The sequence below is a fragment of the Solea solea genome, chromosome 13 (assembly GCF_958295425.1).
Source record: "Solea solea chromosome 13, fSolSol10.1, whole genome shotgun sequence".
NCBI lineage: Eukaryota > Metazoa > Chordata > Actinopteri > Pleuronectiformes > Soleidae > Solea > Solea solea.
In genome coordinates, this window is record NC_081146.1 from 6,178,407 (window position 1) to 6,201,953 (window position 23,547).

Consider the following 23,547-nt stretch of genomic DNA (forward strand, 5'->3'; position numbering starts at 1 on the left):
TGATGATGATGATGAGGAGGAGGAGGAGGAGGAGAAGGTTTGAAGGAAAAGGGGCACAGCATGTGAAGAACAGGTCAAGGTGAAACGGGGAACAGGTCGTCAGGTGGCCATAAGCAAAGTATTCCCTCTGTTTTGTCAGAGTAAGTGAACTGTTTGCTCTAAAGTGTCCTCAGTGCTCCTGCAGCCGGCGATGAAGGCCACCAGTCCCTCTCAGCACACACTTCACTCTAGTGCCAAGAGGTGGAGGAGAAGAAGATGGAAAAGGAAACAGAGGATGAAGAAGAAGAAGAAGAAGGGAAGAAAGGGAAAAAATTGAGCTTCAACCTTGGTAGCGCCGTGGGAGAGAGCGATGTCTGTCTAGACAAGCCAGGCTCCCTATGGGCTGCTGAGATGATAGAGAAGAGAAGGGGGAATGGTGTGAGAGAAGGATGGAGGGGCAGAGGGGCCAGAGGAAAAGGAGCGATTGAGAGGTATTAGGACAGGAGAGGAATAGGTGTTGCCGATGTGTAGGCGGCCTGTGTGTGAGTGTGTTAGATGACACAGGTCCCATGGTGACCAACGGTGTGAGTGTATATAGCGCCCGCTGCTTCTCATACAAAACCTCCACCTCTGTCGTCTCCACGCTACACACTCCACTCTGTGTGTTTATAATCCCTAAACTCCTGGTGGGGCTACAGCTGCACACACACACACACACACACACACACTGGATTTAAAGTCTCTCACCTTGTGGAATTGAGTCCTGGTGTTGGGACTGTGTAAAGGCCTTGGTGGGTCCATCACTGAGCTGCGCTCTGTCCCCTCTATGTAAGAGGAGGAATATAATATGATGGATTATATGAATTAGAGCAAGTGTGTGCTCCCGGCCTGAGGCTGCACTAGATATAGAAGGGCCGAGCAGTAGAGGGACACGGTGCAGGTTTGGAGACCTCACTATTGTCCCTGCAATGACCCATTATACATACATTCTCTCTCCGTCCGTCCTCCAATGTCCTCAACCCTGGACAATATCCCTTCACTAGTCTCTCTATCAGTCGCCCTCATTGCCATCACTTTCTTCATTTTCTTTTTCTTTTTTCTTCCCTATTCCTCTTTTTCTCTCTCTTAGTAGCCCTCATATCCCCCTCCCTCCCTCCCTCCCTGCCTCTCCCTCCCTCTCTGACAGTGGAGTGATTGATGGCACTCTGGAGGCCCCAGCCTCCCCCATCCTTCTCCCTTGGGTCCCACTATCAGGTTGTGTGTGTGTGTATATATACTGTCTATATATGTGTGTGTGTGTGTGTGTTTTTATTATCTGGCCAACATAACTTAGCAGTGACCAAAACACAATGTGTTAATGCACTGTAGTCTGTTCCCTAAATAATCATAAGAACATCAATTAATTATTCATATAGTTCTATTTTAAAAATGAACGGCGCGACATGTGACCGCGTCGTTTGTAAAAACATGTTAACTTAAAACCATTTGCCATTAGCCCGGCGTCATTTAAGTGGCATCCCTGGACTGTTGCGAGGTCTGGTCTCCATGGTAACCAGGGCTCAGACCTCATCGGGGCAGGAAGCTCCCCATGGCCATGAACTGTTCAATATACACACACACACACACACACACACACACACACACACACACACACACACACACACACACACCCTGAGCACACTTGGGTTCACCTCAATGAAAGATACACACACACACACACACACATACTGTGGTCATTATGTGGGTAGTCTCAGGTTTGAACAAAGGTCACGGCCAAAGCCAGGGTGTCCAGACGACCTCTGACCCGGAGAGACACCCCCCCTCCCCAGCGTGCAGTCTGTCACTGACAGACGTGGACACACATCGACACAAACTCTCTCTCTCTCTCTGCACTGATTAATTACACGTGAAACAAATAATCTCAACTGTCGTGTACTAAAGTGTGGCGTTAGATATTTACTCCATCAGTTGGCTCGGCAATAAAAATAAGAACTGGGGAAGCAAATCCAGCCGTAGCTGTGATGATAATTATTGAACAATGATTTCCTTCCTGTGCGTCGTTCTCAGCGCCGTCCTGAAATCTAAAGGTGATGCAGCTTTTGTGGTAAAAGCAGCGTCACCTCGCTCTCACTGTCAGAGCTGCACAAGCCCTTCATTCCTCCAACAAATCTCCAAAAACACATTTTCACAGACGGAATTTCTCAAATCTCTGAAAAGATAATTGTTTTTTTGTTTTTTTATGATTTGTGTTGTGATTTTGGGGGTTATAAACTAACCCTTACTTATTTACGTACTAACTAATCACTAAATCAAGTCATTGTTTCTGTCTGGGTGTGTGATCAGCAGGTGAAAAGACATTTAGTTTACAGCAGAATAATTCTAGTTCGGGCTGGATGATTTGGCCTAATATGTTTTCACAAAGAGTAGTTGATATTGGTAATTATTGCAATAAATGTCAGATAATTAAAGATTGATATTGACACGATTGTGCGTTTGCACAGTGTATAAAGTTTGTTTAAACGTATACTGTATATTACGCTATATTGATACTGAAAGAAACTGTATCATAATATTATATATTGTTATTGAGTTATTGCCCGGCAGTAGTTCTTGTACTATCAAGAAACGTAGATGCTGAAACAATTACTCGATGAATCCATTACTAATCCATTACTAAAGTAATCGTCAACTTATTTGATAATCGATTCATCGGTTTGACGCTTTTTTCATGATTAAAACAAGATTTCTGATTGTTTCAGCTCCTTAAATGTGAATATTTTTACAACTCAATTTTTTGAACGTTTTCTGACATGTTATGGACCAAACGATGACCCGCTGAAACAAGTAAAATAACCCACAGATTAATCGATAATAATGAAAAGAATGGTCAGTTGCAGCCCTGTGCTGATGATCACCGAGCAGTTATTGAACACATAATTTCAGCTGCAGATTCAGCCGTTTGTGAGGAAGAGCTCCACACTTCCTGTCCTGATGATAAAATATACATTCAAATGTGTCAGTGTGTGTGTGTGTGTGTTAGAGGACAGATGTAAAGATGTGTCAGTATAACAGAGAGCCCCTCCTGTGCTTTGGGTTATGCACGTCCTGCTCAGTGTCTCTCCAGCAGTACATCGGGCGGTTGTAAATCAACACATCAAGTATTTATAAGGTTAAACTTGGGAGCTCTGCTGCCGTTAGCTTTTAAATTAGTGAACTCGGACCAAGGGAGACGGAAGAGGGGAGGGAGAGAGGAAGGGAGGGAGGGGTGTCCACTCACCTCTCCTCTCCTCTCCTCCTGGATGGAGCCACTGTGTTCACACTGAAATGAGAGAATCAAGAGTGCCACCTTGTGGTCAGCTGAGCCTGGAGCGTCAGAGCAGCACACCAACACTGTCACGTTTCTTTCTGCTGAAACACGCTGTTTCCTAGAGATCGTCAAGATTTTCACTTGTGCCGCAGATTTAGCTTTAGTTCCCTTCTCGAGTGGGTTTTGGTGTCACTGTCACAGTGGGTCATATCTCGTTTATCTGCAATGTTCCACTTTGACGCTGCATCTACACGTCCATGTAGGCTGTGTGGTTGTGTGTGTGTGTGTGTGTGTGTGGGCTGGTCAGTGTGGTACAGTGACTGTTGTGACAGACTTTTTCCCTCTGCTCAGGATAAACCGAGCCAAAGACGACGATGATGATGATGATGATGTCTCACATCTTCTCCTTTTTGGTGTCCACCTCCCTCTGAAGACCCCCTCACACCCACTGGGTGACAGACGTTCCACAGTGAACACAGAGCAGAGCAGAGAGAGCTGCTCCTGGCTCATGATCAGTGTCCACAGCAGCAGTGAAAGGCCCGATGAGAGCGTCAAACACACACCGTGTCACATATCAGACACATTTACCATACTCTCCTCACTAAGAATGTCAAGCCTGCTGTTTTTCTCTCTGCTACGTGAGTGAGTGAGTGAGTGAGTGTGTGAGTGAGCGAGTGAGCGAGTGAGTGGCTGTTTCCAGCCGCGCAATCACTTTCCGTCATTACCCATCATCCCCCTCTTTTTCACCTCGTCTTCCTCTTCGCTCTCTCTCTCTCTTGTTCTCTCCCACTCTTGTGTGTCCTCCTTTCTTTTCTCTCTCTTTTCTTTTCTTTTCTTCTTCTTTTGTCTCTCCTGTGTGTGTGTGTGTGTGTGTGTGTTTAAGTTCCTACTCTTCTAAGTTCCTACTTCCTGTTACACTCGCGGGGGGGTGTGGCCTTTCATGTGTGTTTTGTGTGTGTCAGAGAGAGAGAGAGAGAGAGAAAGAGAGGAGAGGGAGAGATGATTTCATACACTCCTCCTTTTTTGGTTAGAGACTGTCAAGAGAGAGGGAGAGTGAGAGTTTTTCTTCTCTCACACTCACACTCACACTCACACACACAAACACAGACACACACCGGCACACAGACACACAGATATGACCAAGACAGCAGCAATAGCATCAAAGGACTTCTCCAGTATGTGGTTGCCAGGTGAGTGACTGTCTGTGCAGCTGTCTCTCTCTCTCTCTCTCTCTCTCTGCTGGCCTTCATTTACCAACGCCAATTAAGCTGTGTGTGTGTGTGTGTGTGTGCGAGAGAGAGGGTGTGTGTGTGTCTGTGTGTGTGTGAGGAGAGAGAAATTGAAGGAGAGAAAAGGGAGAATGGTGTCTTTGCTGTTGATTAATGCCACTGGGTCTAAGAAGCTCGGCTAATTAGAGCACATCAAAGAGCGAGAGGTGGTTCGGCTGCTACGCAGAGAAAGATGAGGATGGATGGAGGGATGATGGATGGATGGGTGGATGCCTGTCGCAAGGAGAGGGAAAAGGTCAGACACCTCACCAGTCCTTATAGCGTCTGTGTGTGTGTGTGTGTGTGTGTGTGTGTGTGTGTGTGTGTGGTGAATGCTAATCAAAGCTATAAGGAAAAAAGTTTTCTAATTTGTTCATTTAGTTGTTTTTCTTTCTCATGACAACAGTATATTTGTGTTCCGTATATTGATATTGGAAACTTGTGTCAACTTTTTGTTTTGTGTGTGTGTGTGTGTGTTGGAGGTGGTGGAGGTGGTGGAGGTGGTGGAGGTGTTGGTTGCCGCAATTGTTGTTCACTTTTAAATTTTAAAAAACACATTTCACAACAGTCATAGACGGAAGTAGTTTTTAAGAAAGATAATCAGAAGGGGAAATACCTAAAATAATTGTCCTCGTCTTTATCGATGGTCACCTCAGGCTCAGTGGATGTGTCAGACACACTTTTAGTTGCCGGACGACGACATCTCATCTCAAAAACACTGCACTGACTCACCAATTACTAGGAATCTAAAATGAAATGTCAGTTAGCTCATATTTCTTATTTCTTACTCCTTATATGATTTTCTAAAACAGTGTCTTTGGTGGTATATATACTTATATATATATACATATATATATATAAGTTATTCTGAGCAGGGTGACACGTCACACACTGTGGGAATTAAGCATGTTCAATCTCTATTCAATAACACTAATTCTGTATTAATTACGATGGGTTTATGCAAAAACATAATTATTATAATAGTAATTTCACTTATCTTAGGAGTTGAGGCCTTTTTGTACAATTGTTTGTACACGTCGCAGCGTTGTTGTTTTATTTTAAGGTGAATTGAAAGGTGCAGCTCATCATTCACGTCATGTGTGTAATTAAACGAGAGTAAGCGAAAAGCTTTTCCATAACTTTAAATTAACTGTACAGTCAAAATCGTATCCTGCCTCCATGTACGGCCTTAAACTTAAGAGCATCAGTGAATGAACACGTTTCTGCGCAGAGTTTAAACTCATTTCCATCTGAGAAATCACTATATGACACATTATCATTACTTAGTTGTGTTATTTATTTATTTATTTATTGTCTTTTTCTTTACACAATCATAAAGTGTGTGTGTCTGCATTACAGCAGCGTTAAATCAATTATTTCGGCGTTTTAGACTAAAATATTGAGCGCTATTATTAATATTAGCATTATTATTATTATTATAATTATTGTTATCATTATTATTATTATTATCATTATTATTATCATTATTTTTATTATTGTCATTATTTTTATCATTATTATAATAATCCAACCTAGAATTAATAATAAAATGCCGCTGCTGTGACATCCCTGATGAGCTTCTCACATTAATATTCAGTGTCTTGTTTAATTTCACCTGCTCAGCTTGTTTTATTGTGAAACTTTGACGGCAGCATGTTATTTTATCTTTTGACGTTGAGTTCAAACAGGATGACATTTCTTATCAATGGAAATGTGCCGCCATCAGAGCTCTTGTGCTTGTAGTTGGTAGTTTGCTGCGATGACTCCAGTTTCCCTCCTGAATCAGGAAGTGTGGTGCACAGGTGGAGGAGTGTGAGTCAGTGGCACTGGAGTTTCATGTTGACCAGAATACCCAGAGGAGACAAACAGAAACAGTCCAGACCCAGCGCAGACTCTGTTGTTCCTTCTTCCTTTCTGTTGCAACATTTATTCATGACACAGGATTATACAGCATTAATCTGTTTGCGGTCTCACTGAGCGTTGCTGTGAAATTAGCAAATTAGGAGATTGTGTTTCTCATTCTCGTGCTTGTTTTTTTGAAACTGTAAAAACATTTATGACATGCAACTCTGCTCCGTGTCAACTATCAGTGGCATGTTTTGTGTGCAGCAATGTGTTGTAAAAAAAAAAAAAAAAAAAGAGAGGGAGGATTTTTAAAGGGAGAGTTTAAGAGAGTGAAAGAGAGAGAGAGAAAGAGAGAGCAGGCTAATATTAATAGCCTCACTGACAGTAAGTGTTGGGTTTAACACTCTGTGTTCAACCCGGTACAAGGGGAAGTCGGGAGGGGAAGTGAGAAAAAGACACAGCAGCTTGATATACTGTCCCACCACTGTATTACTGACCACATTATCCACCATGCAACTGTCTGCAGGCCATTTTACACTATGAATCAAATCACATCTCCGCCCGCGAACGGGCACTTTCAGTGCACCAAAACTTCACTTCACAGCTGTTTTATGAACTGGACAATCATTTTATATGGTGTATTTGGCTTTTAGTGATGTGCACTGCACCGCACACCGCACGCAATACAGTCCAGACGGAAGAGAAGTCACATTTACAGTCAATTACTGCATTTGTTGTCTTTTTTCGTGAGGCGTTAACTTTCAACAAAACTCTCAAGTGTGTGTGTGTGTGTGTGTTGAGCGGAAAGTTTTGCAGATTTAACACGAAACACTGGAGATTTTTCTGCTTCCACTAATAACTCTCTCTGTCTGTCTGTATGTCTGTCTCTGTCATGTAACACCAAAACAGGAGCTGCAAGTAATGTTGGAATAACCACAAATGACCCCACGCATGGATGTTTTTATCCATGTGGTTGTTGGCCAGATGAGCTTTTTGCAGAAGTCTTTATATATTTGAGAGAAACCCTGTGGTCAGTGTGTGTGTTTCTGCCCTGAACTAAGGTTAAAATAACCACACTGGAGCTTCCCGCCTTCCCCTAAAAGACATGCACCGGAGCCAGCTGTGTCCACATCTGTGTCACTCAAACAAATGCTTCTGCCGCCGTGTGTGTGCCTCTTATCAGGGAGTGGCTCATTTCATCTATACACTCCCGTCTTTATGGAAACCACACTGCACTGACGGTTTAGATGTTTTCAATCAGCAGCAGGTCAGTGTTGGTCAGTGGAGCAGGTTTGTCCTCTCCTCTGTGTATCACTGCTGCCCCCCAATGGTGAAAGTCATGTTTGACCACTTGGAACTGCAGAAAAGATCACACAAGAGTGTTTTATGTTTTATTTGACAATCCTATAAGCACAGCAACGGCATTATGGGAAAGCAAAAGGGAGAGGAGGGGGAGAGAGAGAGCGAGCGGAGAGAGGAAAAGGGAGACTGAGAGTTTATTATGCAGGTGGCAGATATAATTAGTTGGTCGTTGGGCAGATTTGCATGTTTTCACAAAAGGGAAGTAGCTCTGCATGTGTGTGTGAGACTGTGTGTGTGTATGTGTGTGTATGTGTGTGTATGTGTGTGTGTGAGTGAGTGAGTGAGTGAGAACAACAAGGTAAAAAGGTTTAAATGAATGCACTTAACTAAACGTTGTCTTACAGTTTGTGGTTTCAGACAAATAAAAAAGGTTTTTCAGGTGAAATAATACATGAGTACATGAACACAAACAACACACAAGTATGAAAGACACACACACACACACACACAACATAACCTTGACCTGTTGTCCCTCTGGGCCTGAAGTCTCATACATAGTTCATCCATGCACTCACACACTGCTGTGCCTTTCAGCCCAAAACAATCACTAAAATAAAATCCAAAAATTTGATTATTTAAAAAAAAAAAAATAATAAAAAATGTGACACCATAGAAATGAAATGTTGAGAGGAAATTAAAAATAGGTGATGTCTTTCATGAAACATATTTAGGACAAGATCATTTGTTCCTTTGAGGCAAAGGATCCTTTATGTTTTATGAATACTTTGACTAATGAATAGAGCATGAAGAAGAAAACACACACACACACACACACACACACACACACAAAGCTCTTTACTCATCATTCTAACTCTCTTTTGCCAAAAAAAAGAAAAAAAATGCCTCATTCTCTTTGTGACAAACTTTGTAAAAAAACGTATTTACTGCTGCGCTCCATTCACCACCGTTGCTATAGGGACTGTCCCAAAACAGTATCAACCAGGAAGTGATGTGGTCTGACGATGAGTGACACACACAGTAACCTGAAACATTTTCAGTGCATATCACTCCCACGTAAACACCTAGGACTAAATTTAGAACAAGCAAACACCTTGGGTCAGCCTACTCTCTGTTAAACCACTAATTGGAAAGAGTGAATGAATGTGGGCTGCACTTAAACTGTGAGTGATTCAGCCACATCTGTGTGTGTGTGTGTGTGTACAGTGTGTGGGCCCCAGCTCCGTGACCTGAAAACACTCACAGATGCCCTGGATGTCCTCTTTTCCCTCTCGACGTCCACATTCACCTGCTTATTTGTGTTGGTTTTTTCTGAAATCGGACACAGATTTAAGAACCAGTCTGACTGACTTGTTTCTCTGCGTGTCTTCCTGTTTCAGATATCAGGATGTCAAAGCCAGTAGAGGTTGAGAAAGTAGGGGCGGACTCACCAATGGACGGCACAGGTAAACACAAAGGAATATAGAAAGTCCTCTCTGTGCAAAAAAAAAATCACAATCGATGTCACATGTCGTGTTGTTAGATGTAACAAACGGTTCATGTGACATGTTACTTTTCTTATGTAAACACTTTGATGTACGTTATCTTACAGGGTTTTTTGTTTTTTAACACCCGATCCACTGTTCACTTTTTCCTTCCTCTCCTACGCAGATTCTGAGCGGAATGGACCTGAATCAAATCACCAGGTACATTTGAATGCTCTTGATTAATGACACATTTATCTCCCACTTCTTTTTACCAACATAACTAATCTACAAAGAAGAAGACAGACACCATGAGACGACATTTAGTGTTATGTGTTTTTGGAAGTAATGAGCACATTTTGTTTGAGAAGAGACCAAATCAATGTTTTCACATAACTGTGAAAAAAAATCAGTTCATTTAAGAAAAATTAATGAATAAATAGGAGTAAATAAGTCAGAGAAAAGCAGCAAATTGTTAAGAGGACACAGCTGTATATATATATATATATATATCATTTTTTTATTACTAAACTTAGCAATTGACCAATATTTGCAATACTACATACAGTATTTATATAATTCAACAAACACATGTTATTCTGTGATTATTCTCTAATATAATGTCATTTCTGTTTCTTTTTCAGTCAATGAAAGTCAGTCCTTTTCCTCTGTCTCCAAACCTGAGCAGCAGTAAGGTAAATGTGCGTGTGTGTGTGTGTGTGTGTGTGTGGCGTGCGTGCGTGTCCATTGTGCTGAACTCCGTCTGGGCTCACGTTTGTGCATCTTTTGTGTCTTAATGTCACACAGTGGGTTTATTGACAGTGAAAGCCGCCTCAGCTTTGTATTTGTTTCTATGCAGTGAATTGCTCTTTTGTGGGGTTTGACGTTGAGGTTCATAATGTGTCGACTCTCCGCCCAGCCTCGAATGTAAACACACCCGGCGAGGGCAGACGGCACATTCGGAACAGAAATAAATCCATAATGCTGCGATATGCCGGTGAAATACTCCCTAATTTGCATTCCATGGCAGATATGCAAATCAGTAAACTGGAGGAGCCCTGCTGCCTGTTCAAACATGCCTGATCTTACAAAAAAGATTTTTGTGCAGGAAAAAGACAGACCAGTCGGCTCCTGTCCTGTGGGACACGTCTCATCAGTTTATTTTAAGTTGATCAAAATCGAAATAATTGAACTGTCTGTTGCTTAAATAGCAAGTAATCTCATGTAGCCCTTCCTAATTGTCTACCTTTAATGTCGCTGCTGTTGTCAGCAGGATAACAACCCTGATGCAGGATTCATGTTTTAATCACATGTACACGTGTTTATGTATAATTCACTTTCCTCTGTGTCTTGTCTTCTTCACAGAATAAGATGGAGGAGTGTGGTCAGATGTCCCCGGCCCTTCCTCCCTCTCATGGTCCGACGCCCTCACAGACGGCCCTGCAACATACACAGCTCATGTTGACCGGCTCCCAACTAGCAGGGGTAAGACACACACTCACTCACACCATACATACACACACACACACACACACACACTTACTCACTCACCCACACACTCACTCACTACCTCACTCACTCACACGCTTGCGCAGCATTCTAAGTGACGACGCTCATAGACATCATGCATTCCCCAGCTCCTTATCCTAACTGTAACCACCACAACTAAGTGCCTAACCCTAAAACCAGGTCTTAACCTGGTGAGGACCAGACAAAATGTCCTCAGTCTATCTGTTTTTAGTCCTCACAGAGATACACATACAAGAACACACATACACACAGCTTTGCTTTTACCTTGCTTGCTTCCCTTGAACACTTTGTTTAGTGTCTTTCCCTGTCCATTTCCTCCTCTCCTCTCCTCTCCTCTCCTCTCCTCTCCTCTCCTCTCCTCTCCTCTCCTCTCCCCTCCCCTCCCCTCCCCTCCCCTCCCCTCCTCTCCTCTCCTCTCCTCTCCTCTCCTCTCCTCTCTCCTCCCCTCCCCTCCTCTCCTCTCCTCTCCTCTCCTCTCCTCTCCTCTCCTCTACCCTCCTCTGCTCTCCTCATCAGTTGACAGCTCTGTTGCCTGCACAGCAGCAGCTGTTGCTGCAACAGGCTCAGGCGCAGCTCCTGGCTGCAGCTGTGCAGCAGTCCAATGCAGCCCACGCCGCTCACGCTGCCCATGCAGCCGCCCAAGCCAATCAGCAAGCTCAGGCAGCCGCAGCAGCAAATCAGCAAGCCCAGCAGCAGCAGCAGCAGCAGCAGCAGCAGCAGCAGCAGCAGCAGCAGCAGCATGCAGGACAAACGGGTCAGCAGGCTCAGTCGCAGTGCCAGGGGCAGAGCACACAGGAGCAGACAGCCCAAAGTGTCCCAGTCCCACCTCCTCCACCCCAGCTCACTCTGTCTCAGCCAATCCAGCTCACCGCCCAGGTACTGACCACCAAGCAAAGCCATTTCCTGATGAGCAGGCTGACTCTGACTGAAGAAGAAACAGTGTAAAGCGATCGAACAATTCGTCTCGCATGTGTTTGGCATGTTTCCTGATTCACACTTTCACTCTTGCTTTTTCCTTTACTTATCTTGATGCTGCTCAGCGACAACAGTCTCTGTTTTACTGTGTTTTCTGCTCCTCTCGTCAGCAGGAGGCAGCTCACATACTAACACATGATTCACTTTTCTAATTATCCTTTTGAATTCATGTTAGAAACACAGGTTCACCCGCTGCCTTAAAGGCACAGTGTGTAAGATGTATCTGATCTATAGGTGAAGTTGCAGCTGAATATCACTCACCTCGCCCTTCCTCTCCAAGTGTTTCACTTAACATCAAAACTCTAAACATGTTTAGTTTGTCCACTGTGGGCTATCGTAAAGCTGACTATAAAAGGCTCGTTCTTAGGTCATGAAAAACAAATATTCTTACAATCATGTGGTAATACACTCATACAAATATATGTTTAATGATTTTATCTTCAATTTCACCTCAATTTTACACATTGGACCTTTATAATAGGTTGTTTTAACGTATGATAATGTTCTGTTCAAATTTGCCGTATCTCGATTACTTCAACTAGCAATTTCAAGTTGTCTTTAGTTGTTTAATAGATTCCAATAAAGATGGTTTCCTCATTTGTATTATTCATCGCATATAGTTTTATAGTAATAACCCAGGCTTGTTTTGAAGGGGCGGGGCTGCAAACTTCCACACTCCCATTCCCCTTCATTTTTAATTTTTTGTTTAACTTATAAACTTACAGACATGAGTTAATGAGACTATACGTTTAACGTTGGGAAACCTGGTGTTTGACAGTCTGGATACATACATTCTCTCTCGGTTGCACAGGACATCCAGCAATTGCTGCAGCTTCAACAGTTGGTGTTGGTTCCAGGTCACACGCTCCCGTCTCCTGCCCAGTTCCTCCTCCCACAGGCACAGCAGGCCCAGCAAGGTGGTGACGGCGCTTACATGCATTCATTTTTTTAAAGTTTTGGCCAGAAATCAGTTTCTAACACTTTGTTTTGTCAAAATTATAATTAATAATGTGCTTTTTTTGTTTTTGATTAGGACTCCTGTCAACACCAAATCTTATAACGCTACCTCAGCATCAAAACCAAGGGAGTCTGATGTCTGCTCAGTCTAGAATGGGACTCCAAGCACAGGTTTGAGGAAACTTTTTAAGCTTCAGTCAGTGGAAAACACTGGTGACACCTACAAAAAGCACTTGTTTGTTTTTCTTTTCTTTCTAAATTCTCACTTTCATTCCTTCATGTCCCGCTGCTTCAGCGAGATAAGAGTTTGGAGGTGAGCGGCGTTGGAGGTGTGACCACGATGCCCTCGGTGACCTCTCACCCCGAAGAGCCCAGTGATCTGGAGGAGCTGGAACAGTTCGCCCGCACTTTCAAACAGAGACGCATCAAACTGGGCTTCACACAGGTGTGGGAGAGGCACATGTGCAGGTCACGTCAGCGCTGGACGTCACGCCTGCGCTTAGATTTCTCTGAAACTTTCTTGTGTTATCTCTCTGTCAGGGAGACGTAGGTTTGGCCATGGGGAAGCTGTACGGCAACGACTTCAGCCAGACAACCATCTCCCGCTTTGAGGCCCTCAATCTGAGCTTTAAGAACATGTGCAAGCTGAAGCCACTGCTGGAGAAGTGGCTCAATGATGCAGGTGAGGTTTCTTCAAAATAAGAGCACTTTTAATTACCCTTATCTTAATGTATACTATTTTTCTAGATGTTTATTATCTTATCTTAGACTCAGGATTTTCAAGATCTTTATCAAGACCGATAAAGACTCCACCTGATTTATGTTTTATGAATCATTCATGTAATTGGATAAAAAAAAAAACAGACATTTAAATGGGAAAATGTAAAGCCCATTTATTAGGCTCCTTTTCCTGGGTATAAGCAGACAGGGTGTTATATTATTGTTGGTAATTCTGAGTTCTAATATGAGTCTTGGTGCTGGTTGGTGCTGCTTGTGTTTCCCTCCTTCAGAAACCATGTCCATAGACAGCACCCTGCCCAGCCCCAGCTCGCTGTCCTCTCCCTCCATGGGCTTTGATGGGATTCCTGCCCGACGCAGAAAGAAAAGAACCAGCATCGAGACAAACGTGCGCGTGGCACTGGAACGCGCATTCATGGCGGTAGAGTATTTTATTACTTTTAATTTTTTATGACAGTGTTTCCCAACCCTGGTCCTCAGGGAACACAGGAAACGAGCGGTTCTTCTGAATCAGGTGTGTTGGAGCAGGGCAACATCTAACACATGCAGGGCCAGGGTGGGGAAACACTGCTTTATTATTTCACTTTTTGTCATTGTTGATGTAGTGGTAGTATTGTCATTTATATTATTATTATTATTATTATTATTATTATGAGTGTTTGTGTCATGCAGCGGGTTTTTTGAGTGATAGAATTAACTTCTGAAACTTTTTGTAGAATCTTCAGTCAAACTCTGTCTGTGTCTCTGTCTGTGTCTCTGTCTGTGTCTCTGTCTGTGTCTCTGTAAACACTCCTATACTGAGGAACATACTCACGTGGAGCTGAGAAGTCACACATTAGAGTTTTTACAGCCCAAGGCTTCATCACGATACCTTTGTCAGCAAATGATTCCACTGTCTCACTCTGCCGTTTGTGTGAAAGAGCATGATTAATATCCTGGTGTTGTAAATGCTCTAAGCGTTTTTGGCTGAAATAAAGCACTGTTGAAATCCTGTCTCCCTCCTGTCTCTTGATGCAGAACCAGAAGCCTACCTCAGAGGAGATCCTGCTGATCGCAGAGCAGCTCAACATGGAGAAGGAGGTGATCCGGGTCTGGTTCTGCAACCGTCGGCAGAAAGAGAAGCGCATTAACCCCAGCAGTGCCACCCCTCCCCTGCCCAGTCAGCCCCCTACTGCCCCACCAACGCACAAAGCGCCCTGCTACAGCCCTCACATGGTAAACACACAGTCTTCTATAAAGTACCTATAGCGGATACTTGAGTAAAAGTACAAGTATTTTACCACTTTTTATAATATTACTTAAAACTCTTAAAGTACATGACATTTACTGTACTTAAGTATCAAAGTCATTTTCTAAAAGGTATTAAAGGTATTATAATTAAGATTGAGCCATGGTGGTTCAGTGGCTATTCTATATGTGTCCTTTGGCAAGATACTTTGATACTATGATACCTTTGGCAGCATGTGCATGAGTGAATATCAAAACCATCATGTGTAAAGCAGCTCATCAAGACTAGAAAAGCTCTATATAAATACAGACCATAATACCAACTCTTCTTCTTCTTCTTTTATTTGGTAGTAACGAGTAACAAAGATAGTTAGAGGAAATGTAGTGGAGTAAAAGTTGAATAACAAAGTAAAGGACAGATACATAAGTACAGTAACAAAGTATTTGTACTTGGTAAACACACAGCCTTCATATGCTCATGAATGCACCATGGTCTTCACATTTTGACTGTTTTTTTTTTCATTTCTCTGTATTCCCGTATCATCAGTCACCTCAGTCTGTCTGTCTGTCTCTCTGGCAGATGTCCAGCCAGCTGTCGCAGGCCGTGACCAGCCTCAGCAGCACAACAGCGACCACCATGTCCCCCATCTGCCCTCTGACTTCCAGTCTCTCCTCCACCCACCCCTCCATCAGCTCAACTCACCCCTCTCTCAGCTCCGCCCCCTCCCCGGTGACTCCTCCTCCTCCCCGCAGCACGGCCAGTCCGGCCACTCCCAGCCACAGCTCACTTAACCTGAACACAGGGTAAGACGATCGTGTGACGTGCAACCTGGGAATCCCCCCATCAGTCTCTGCAGGGATTTAGATTTTCTGGACCAGTTCACAGCCATTGACCAGAAGAGTTAGGGTTTAAATAGAGAAACATGTTTAGCCTTCTCTCTGAGAGTCATCCTTAATAGTTGCAGAGGAGTAAGGTTACTTCCCATAAGCGTTCATACAAAACAGCACCACATAATGGATGCCATTGCTCAAACGCTTATCTTTTCAAAGTAAATACAGTCTTTGTGTCCGTGAACATGTCCATGTCATCAGCATGACGTGTCACTGAGTCACTGTTTATTACAGTCAAGAGATTCAGCCGTGTTGTCAGCGTAACCGTGGAAATGTGAGTATATTCTGTAGCATAAGTCATGGCTGACATTTGGACGATAGCGATTAAAAATGTACGAGGCTGCAACTTCTGCTGTCGTGTGACATAATATCTCACTTTCAACAGTGCACAGTTAGTCATGACTGTTTGTGGGAGATTGACAGCAAGATATTGGGCATGGCCACATTTACATTGTACTGTTACTCTTGGTCTGTCAGCTATGTACAGTATATACATATATACATATATACATGTATATATGTATATATATTTTATTTTTTTTATACATATATATTTTATTTTTTTTATACTTTTTTTAAAACATACTGTATATATATATATATATATATATATATATATATATATATATATATATATATATATATATATATAGAGAGAGAGAGAGAGAGACCTGAACAAATTGTGCCAAAGATATCCAGTAATGTTAAATAATTTAGTATTTTTGGGGAACTGATCCTTGTTGTTTCAAATGTTTCTTATTTTATTTGGGGACATGACTATTTAGCATTATGCACCAGTTCCAGTATTACAACATTTATAACACAAACACAACAGGAGCCATTTATTCTGCAGTCTTTTAGAACTTTTCTGACACGCCCAGTATCACCAGCAGTGGATCTGGATTTATTTCTAAATTGAAAATAAGTGAGAAAAGAAAAAAGAGAGAATGTTTGACTCCAGAGCTCTTGTAATTTAGGGCATAATACATGAATATGCAGTAAATCTTTCACATTTCTCACATATGGGTGACACATCTGGACATCTTCGTGTAACCGGCGTAAAATCTTTAACTGGATCAAACAATGTCTCGCATTAAGGGAACAGACGTTAACATATTTCAGGCCCTTATGCCAAATGTGTCTATGTTTGACATGATCCATGTTTAGTTGTCTAAGTTTGTGTGATGTGTCATAATATATAAACAACACTGCATGACCTTCTGTGATATAATCCCTAAAACACTGGTCTAGTTTGCGGAACTGGTCCTTTAACCTTTATGTCTTTGTGTGGTTTTTAACTGAATCACTTTTAAACATTAACATTGACACCACAAATGAATACATGGAGGCACAGTGCTGCACCATGTTCGCTTCACCTGCAGTTTGTAGTTTAATGGTTGATTCCACACACACACACACACGCGCACACACACACAGACCTAGTGATTATTTTGTGCACACACACACATAGACCCTGATATCCCATCATGACCTATGGGTGCCACTGCTTCATCTGTGTAGCAGTGTATTCTAACCCTGACTGTGTGTGTGTGTGTGTGTGTGTGTGTGGTTCTTGTGTTCACAGCTTATGGCGTATGGGTAAAAAGAACGGTGATGTGTCTAACTACCTCACCGACTTTGCTGCAAACTTGAGGTGAATACGACTCACGTGCATGTGCAGGTCTACAGCATTGGACTATATCCTGTATTATAAACACAAAATCTCTGAAGCTTTTCCAACATGACCTGTATATCTGCACATTTCTAATCTGTAAACAATAACATCTGTCAGCAAACTGCTGCTCTTGTCCTATGTTTGTATTTGCTGCCAAACCTGCTTTTTTTCTCACTTTTTCTCCTCTTCATGTCTCTGTTGGTGTATATGCTTGCACATGTATGGTGCTGGGTGTGTGTATGTCTTTGTGTGTGTGTGTGTGTGTGTGTGTGACACAACAGGAACACTGTGATGGGAGTTAACACAGGGATGAACCAAGCCCTCCTCGGTAACAATCCCCTGGCCACTATCCAAGGTGTGTGTGTGTGTGTGTGTGTGACAGCGAGAGACATTGAAAAAGGCAAATGGACTTGAAGCCACTGAAAGCAGATTATAATTCAGACGTCAATGCTGAAGTTGAGGAGATGGTTTAGGTGTATCATTCCTTTCTGTACAGGATTAAATAAAAGTTATAAAGCACCATAAAAATACTTTGAATGCTGTCACACAGGTCATTGACTGAGGTTTGTGCTGCTTTATATCTAAAATCTAAACATAAAATCAGTGATTTTACATCATTACACATAGGACTACTTGATCCAAGTTCAAATATGTTATTTAGCGACTTCAGTGCTGTCACTGTGTCACTACCTCGTACAAACAAACTTGAAAAGACACGAGCTGTGACTTTAAAGTCAGACATACACGGCACATGACACATTCCCTCTCGACGACACCTTCCCACACTCGAGAGCAAGTGTGCCGGTGTGCATGTAGCGCGAGAGAAAAACAGCCCAGCAGTTGTGACCACTGAACAGTCACACACCTCGTTTATGATCACGCATTAAAAAGAAAAAGTGTGATGGTGACTAATAAAGTTATGCATGGAAGGTGAATCATCGCCTGTACGAAACCACTGAGGCTGGCAGAGTCGTAGATTTGTTTCTCACTGATCTGTTGCCATCGACATCCATGAATCCATCCCATCAAGTGTCTGCATGTGCGTGTGTGTGTGTGTCTTTTAGAGAGAGAGTGTGCGTGTGTTTGTGTGTGTATGCCTGTGCTGTCGCACTCATCTTTGTCCTCCCATCTCTTCATCCAATCATTTATCATCATTATTATTATTGAGGAAAATTCACCAAATCAATTCTATGTGGTTCATTGATAGATAGATAGATAGATAGATAGATAGATAGATAGATAGATAGATAGATAGATAGAGAGATAGATAGATAGATAGATAGATAGATAGATAGATAGATAGATAGATAGATAGATAGATAGATAGATAGATAGATAGATAGATAGATAGATGCAGTCCACCCACAGAGAGTGTGTGTGAGTGCCTATAGCTGTTGCTCTTTGGCTGTTGCCATGCAATCCAAATATGTTTGGCCGTGTTAGCACACAAACCATGTGGATAGTGAGAGAAGCACTGAATGAAGCACGTTTATAGGAGTCTTCAACCTTGTTTCCATAACAACACACCTCACGTGTCCGCCTTTTGCTGTGTCTAATTCAACAAGATTATCTTGTCACAGATGTTAGATATGTCATTACGGCGGCGCTTCATCTCGATTGGCACCGCGTTGTAATGTGGTTGGAAAGTGATTTCATCACTGAGAGAAGCAAACAGGTGAAGACAGGTGCAGCACTTTTGTTTTTTTTATATACAGAATAACACCCATGACCACTCCCCCCACACATTCAGTGTAAAGGAAGAGTTCGTAGATGGTAATTCTCCTGCTGCTGCTGCTGCTGCTGCTGCTGCTGCTGCAAACGAGTCTGGGCACAGCTTCCCAAACCAGGAGAGCTGTCAGAAAACTGAGAGACTGAATCTTAATTAAAAACACCTATTCAATGAGAATAGAATAGTTTGACGAAGAGGGAATCTTAAAGCTGTATAAACAAATCTATGTTGCACTCAAACAATTGTCCAGTGAGTTCACACAATGTTGTAAAAGTACTGGTCTAAACATGTACTCAAGTTAAAGTAAAAAAGTAGCTCGTCTAAAATGTACTCAGAGTAAAAGTTACTTAGTTACTTTTTTAACAAGGACAAGGGGACACAAGTCTCACGTGAATTGTTTTTAATTACAGGCCAACCTTTACAAATGAAAGTAATGTAACAACATTATGTACAGGTCAAAATGGGTCAAAGGTCAGAAATGCTTCAACTTTATCAGTTCTCATCGATCACCTGTCCTCGCCGTTCACCTGTCCTCGTCGTACACCTGTCCTTGCCATTCACCTGTCCTCGCCGTTCACCTGTCCTTGTCATTCACCTGTCCTCATCACAACATTTTTTACTCAGTAACAGATGTGATTTAAAACGTAGTGAGTTACAGTACTTCCAAAACATTATACTTAACCCTGTTAACAGAGCATTTTGGCTGCTTTTTTCTATTACTATGTTTAAACGTACAGTATATACAGAGGCTATAAGAATGTGCAATATATAGTGTCTTATATCCTTTTTTTTCAGCACAACCTAGACAATCTTATGAAAAAAAATAATCATTTCACAAACTCTATAAACACGCCAAAGGAACAAGTACTCAAAATGTTTAAAATCTGATTGAATTTGTGAAATTTGGAAATACGTCACAGTTCAAATTTCACTTATGAACAAAAAGAAAAATGTGCCATTTTGTGACTTCTGCACAGTTATTGCTACTTCTAAAAATGCGATATAAACAAGGACGGGGGGAAAAAATACAGTTTTAAAGCCTGAATATGTGACCTATAAACACACACCCCCATGATGTCCATATAAGGAGTTGTGTATTATTCCCACAAAAATTACCATGGGTGCACCTGCGGCACAGATCAGTGCCATGTGAGCGCTAAGGGTTAAGTGAAAGTAAAATTCCAAATTTTTAAAAATGACTTTAAAAAGTACAAGTACTCCATTACAGTGACGCGATCTCTTATGTCAAGACATCATCATGTTCAAGTTGCACCAAACGCGCATAATTAAAAAACATAAATCAACTAAATTGAAGGTTTAAATTGTCCCATTTAATTTAGAACAAAGTATAGTCCTTTAACCTTTGTCTTCTCTCTCCCTCAGCCCTAGCAGCCAGTGGTGGTCAGCTGCCTCTTTCCAGTCTTGAGGGGCTCAGTAAAGTGATGCTTGGGGCCTCTGCGGGTCAGGGAGGGGGCCTCCCCTCCTCCCTCTTCCTCAACCACCCCGCTCTCCTCCACATGACTCAGCATCCTGGCGCTGGACTGGTCAGCGCCGCCGTAGCCAAAGCCTCCCAGGCCTCGCCCTTCCCCTCAGCCAGCAGCATCAGTCCCACCCCCTGCTCCCCCTCCCCCTGCTCCAGCCCCGCCTCTTCCTGCTCCTCCAGCGAAATGGCACACAGCCCGCCCTCCCTGGGCGGGTCCAAGATTGAGTAACCACACCAAGGGCCAATCAGGGAGGAGGAGGAAGGAGTAAAATGGGAACCACGCCTTTCACACCAAAGCTATCTCTTTCTCTCTCTCTTGCGCTCTTCTTCCGTTCTTTTTTTCGCAATGGCTGTCTCTCCCTCTCTCTCTTTCTCTCCAAGTCTTTCGATGCCAAAAATACACAGAATGAAAGAGGAGAGAGGGAGAGAGGGAAAGAAGTGGAAAAAGGAGGGAGAAGGGGAGGAAAGGGAAAGATTGAAACCAAAAATCTTAATCTGTCAAAGCAGATGGAGACGAAGCAACATGGGAACTCTTGTCAATAACACACGATGTCGACGTGGCATCTCTCCACACTTCCTCTCTGAAGGAAAACAAACCAATGACTCTTGAACAAAGAGACGGAAGAGATGGCAGGGATGCATGTTGAAGTGCATAAACCAAAAATGACGATTAAAAGAACTCTACTATGTGACAAAGGAATGGCGGCAAGGACAAAAAGAAAATGGAGAGGAGGACTGTACTTACCTTTTTCCTTTCTTTTTTTCTTATCTTTTTTTTTATTTTTTGAAAAGCTGCGGGTCTGAAGGAAGGAGGAGTAGGGAGGATAAATTTAAACCAAAAATTAACCTGAGGAGGAGGCGGAGGAGGAAAACACAATGACGAAAAAAAGTCAACCATACCAAAATCCCAAATACCAAAAATACGGAGAGAAAAGCTTTATTCAAAGGACATGTAAATACTGAAGCTATCCAGGACCAGGACTTTACTGCTACTACTATGTACACACACACACACACATGCAGAGCCACGTCATCCCACATCCATTCATCGCCTCTGTCTGTCACCTCGTAGGGTTTCATGCTAGACTTCTGTTTTGGTTCATTTTGTAAAATCATTGCCAATAGAGCTGTACCTTCATGCGTTTAGTCTCTTTACCTTCCTCTGGTTGTATAAGAGCATAACAAAGAAAATTTTCTCTCCTTTTTTTATCTATTTTTTACACTTTGAGAAGTAAAGTTTGGATTTTTCTATTGTTATTATTTATTAGCGCCATTTTTTATATATATAGTCCAGCTCCTATTTATTGTTTGAAGTGTTGATTTTTGGAATCGCCATCATCACCATCACCATCATCATCACTGTCATCATCTTTGTCTTCATCCTACATGCATCTCTGTTGTAACTGTGACTTTTCTGCAGGAACAAAGACGACGAAGGTGAACGCGCGCTCGTCTCAGTCCTCACCAAGTGCCAGTAGATCAAAAATAGAGTCGGCACATGGCAAGTTGATTTCAGAGTGTGAATGAATTTATCATGATGAAGACAGGTGACGTCACATGTGTGCGTGAACTCAGACTCGTAAAACTGTCGTCGCGCATAAGTTTTAAATACAAACAAATGTCTGTTCAATTCAAACCATTGTTTCGCCCCCAGCAACAGTCCTGCGCTGCACACAGGAAGTGATTTGTTTTACAGTAGCGCTAGAAGAGGTCGCAGTATGACTGAACTCCGACTCATCCCTGCTCTGCTGCTGTATACACACAAACACTCGCCTCAGTCGGGTCTGATAGTTTTGCTTGACAGAGCCTGTTTTTAGATGACGGACGCAGCAGACAAACAACAGAATAATAACACCAAACAAAAATCAGCCAACGTTATGCAATGTATCTTTACAGATAACCTATTACCAGTGGTGATCGTTTTAAAAGTATGAAATAAGGCCTTGATTGATGATTTGAAGTAACAGCCGCTAAGACTGAAGGCTGAACAAGTCAATAAAGCCAACTTTAGTCACAGCCGCCTCTCATTCCTGCCTCGTCTGTCGGCGTAGACACCCCGACACCTGATATTTGTCTGTTTCCATCACCACTCCATCAGTCACATTTCACTGTCATTTTCCACCTCACACTGCCATTAATTCTCGAATGGAAAACCAAAGCATTCTCAAGGCCGGGCTCGTCTCGAGGAGCCTCGGCCCAGACATACGAAGACAATAAAGACACCAAGGGGGCGCGATGGTGGCTGAGAACAGGACGTGGAACCCCTGCTGTAATCCCCCCTGCACCTGGCCCATGGGGGAAGCTTTATTTAGGGAACTGATCCTTTACTCTGAAACCCCCAGCCCTAGAAAGAAGGGTACGCTGGAACAGGCAAAGGAGGGACACACACTGTTTGTGCTGGGAGCAGTTTGAGGGAAACACATTTTGTAAGAGGATACCAAAAATAAACCCAAACCAAAAACAAACTAATAAAAAAAAACACAACCCAAGGAATGACAGAAGCAAACCAAAAAGAACCCAAACCAAATGTGGCTGGAGGGAGGAGGCGAGGAGGACTAAGTGCAGGCGTGAAAGCCGTCGCATCTCTCTTGCTCTCTGTCTGTGTGTCTGTCTGTGTGTTAGCTTTAGGGCTGCAGCATTTGCCCCGCCCCCCCCCCACTCTGAAACTGTGTAGCATGGATAGAAAGATAAATAAGACAGGCAGACAGACAGACGGCAGAGAAGGAAGAAGGACAGACAATTCCTCCCCTCCTCTGCCTCTCTCTGGCTCAGCTCTCTGGTCCTGGATGGAGCTAAACGCAAATGACCTCACTGAACTGAAATCTTCTAAAAGAAATCTGTTTTTATTTTTCTGTTGGTTGGTTCTGATTGTTATATCTCTGCTGTGTCTCTTGATGCTGTTTTATGTACTGTACTTTAGTGCTTATTACTCATTTGGAATAACGTACTCGCTTACTTACTACAAGAGCTCCTTATTTTTTTCGTAGTCGTGCTAGAGATTTTTATCAGGTGGTTGGAAAAAAAATACTGTGAAAATTTAGCTTCCAGATTTTTATTAGATAAAGAAACAGACTGTCTTGGCAGAGAAAAGACAACACACACCAAAAAGCCAAAAAAACAAAGAATTGAGTTGCAAAAACCTTAAAAATACCAAACCAAA

General features: G+C 42.6%; 1 protein-coding gene across 6 annotated transcripts in view; it reads left to right on the forward strand.

Annotated features, from left to right (window-relative positions):
- Nucleotides 1-22,403, forward strand: part of pou2f2b (POU class 2 homeobox 2b) — a 67,723-nt gene extending 45,320 nt beyond the window's left edge. For 2 of the 6 annotated variants that reach the window (XM_058648423.1, XM_058648420.1), the window contains exons 2-16: nucleotides 9,099-9,164; nucleotides 9,370-9,404; nucleotides 9,827-9,877; nucleotides 10,548-10,667; nucleotides 11,229-11,588; nucleotides 12,499-12,604; nucleotides 12,721-12,815; nucleotides 12,940-13,089; nucleotides 13,185-13,326; nucleotides 13,655-13,803; nucleotides 14,400-14,597; nucleotides 15,190-15,413; nucleotides 17,086-17,154; nucleotides 17,457-17,530; nucleotides 20,288-22,403. In XM_058648423.1, coding sequence (XP_058504406.1) covers nucleotides 9,099-9,164; nucleotides 9,370-9,404; nucleotides 9,827-9,877; nucleotides 10,548-10,667; nucleotides 11,229-11,588; nucleotides 12,499-12,604; nucleotides 12,721-12,815; nucleotides 12,940-13,089; nucleotides 13,185-13,326; nucleotides 13,655-13,803; nucleotides 14,400-14,597; nucleotides 15,190-15,413; nucleotides 17,086-17,154; nucleotides 17,457-17,530; nucleotides 20,288-20,616 — 2,168 coding nt within the window. In that variant the 3' untranslated portion in view covers nucleotides 20,617-22,403. Of the gene's footprint in view, nucleotides 1-4,062; nucleotides 4,477-9,098; nucleotides 9,165-9,369; nucleotides 9,405-9,826; nucleotides 9,878-10,547; nucleotides 10,668-11,228; nucleotides 11,589-12,498; nucleotides 12,605-12,720; nucleotides 12,816-12,939; nucleotides 13,090-13,184; nucleotides 13,327-13,654; nucleotides 13,804-14,399; nucleotides 14,598-15,189; nucleotides 15,414-17,085; nucleotides 17,155-17,456; nucleotides 17,531-20,287 lie in introns of those variants that run through there. The other 4 variants (XM_058648422.1, XM_058648426.1, XM_058648424.1 and 1 more) reach the window with 4 other exon arrangements.
- The last annotated feature ends 1,144 nt before the right edge of the window (nucleotides 22,404-23,547 follow it).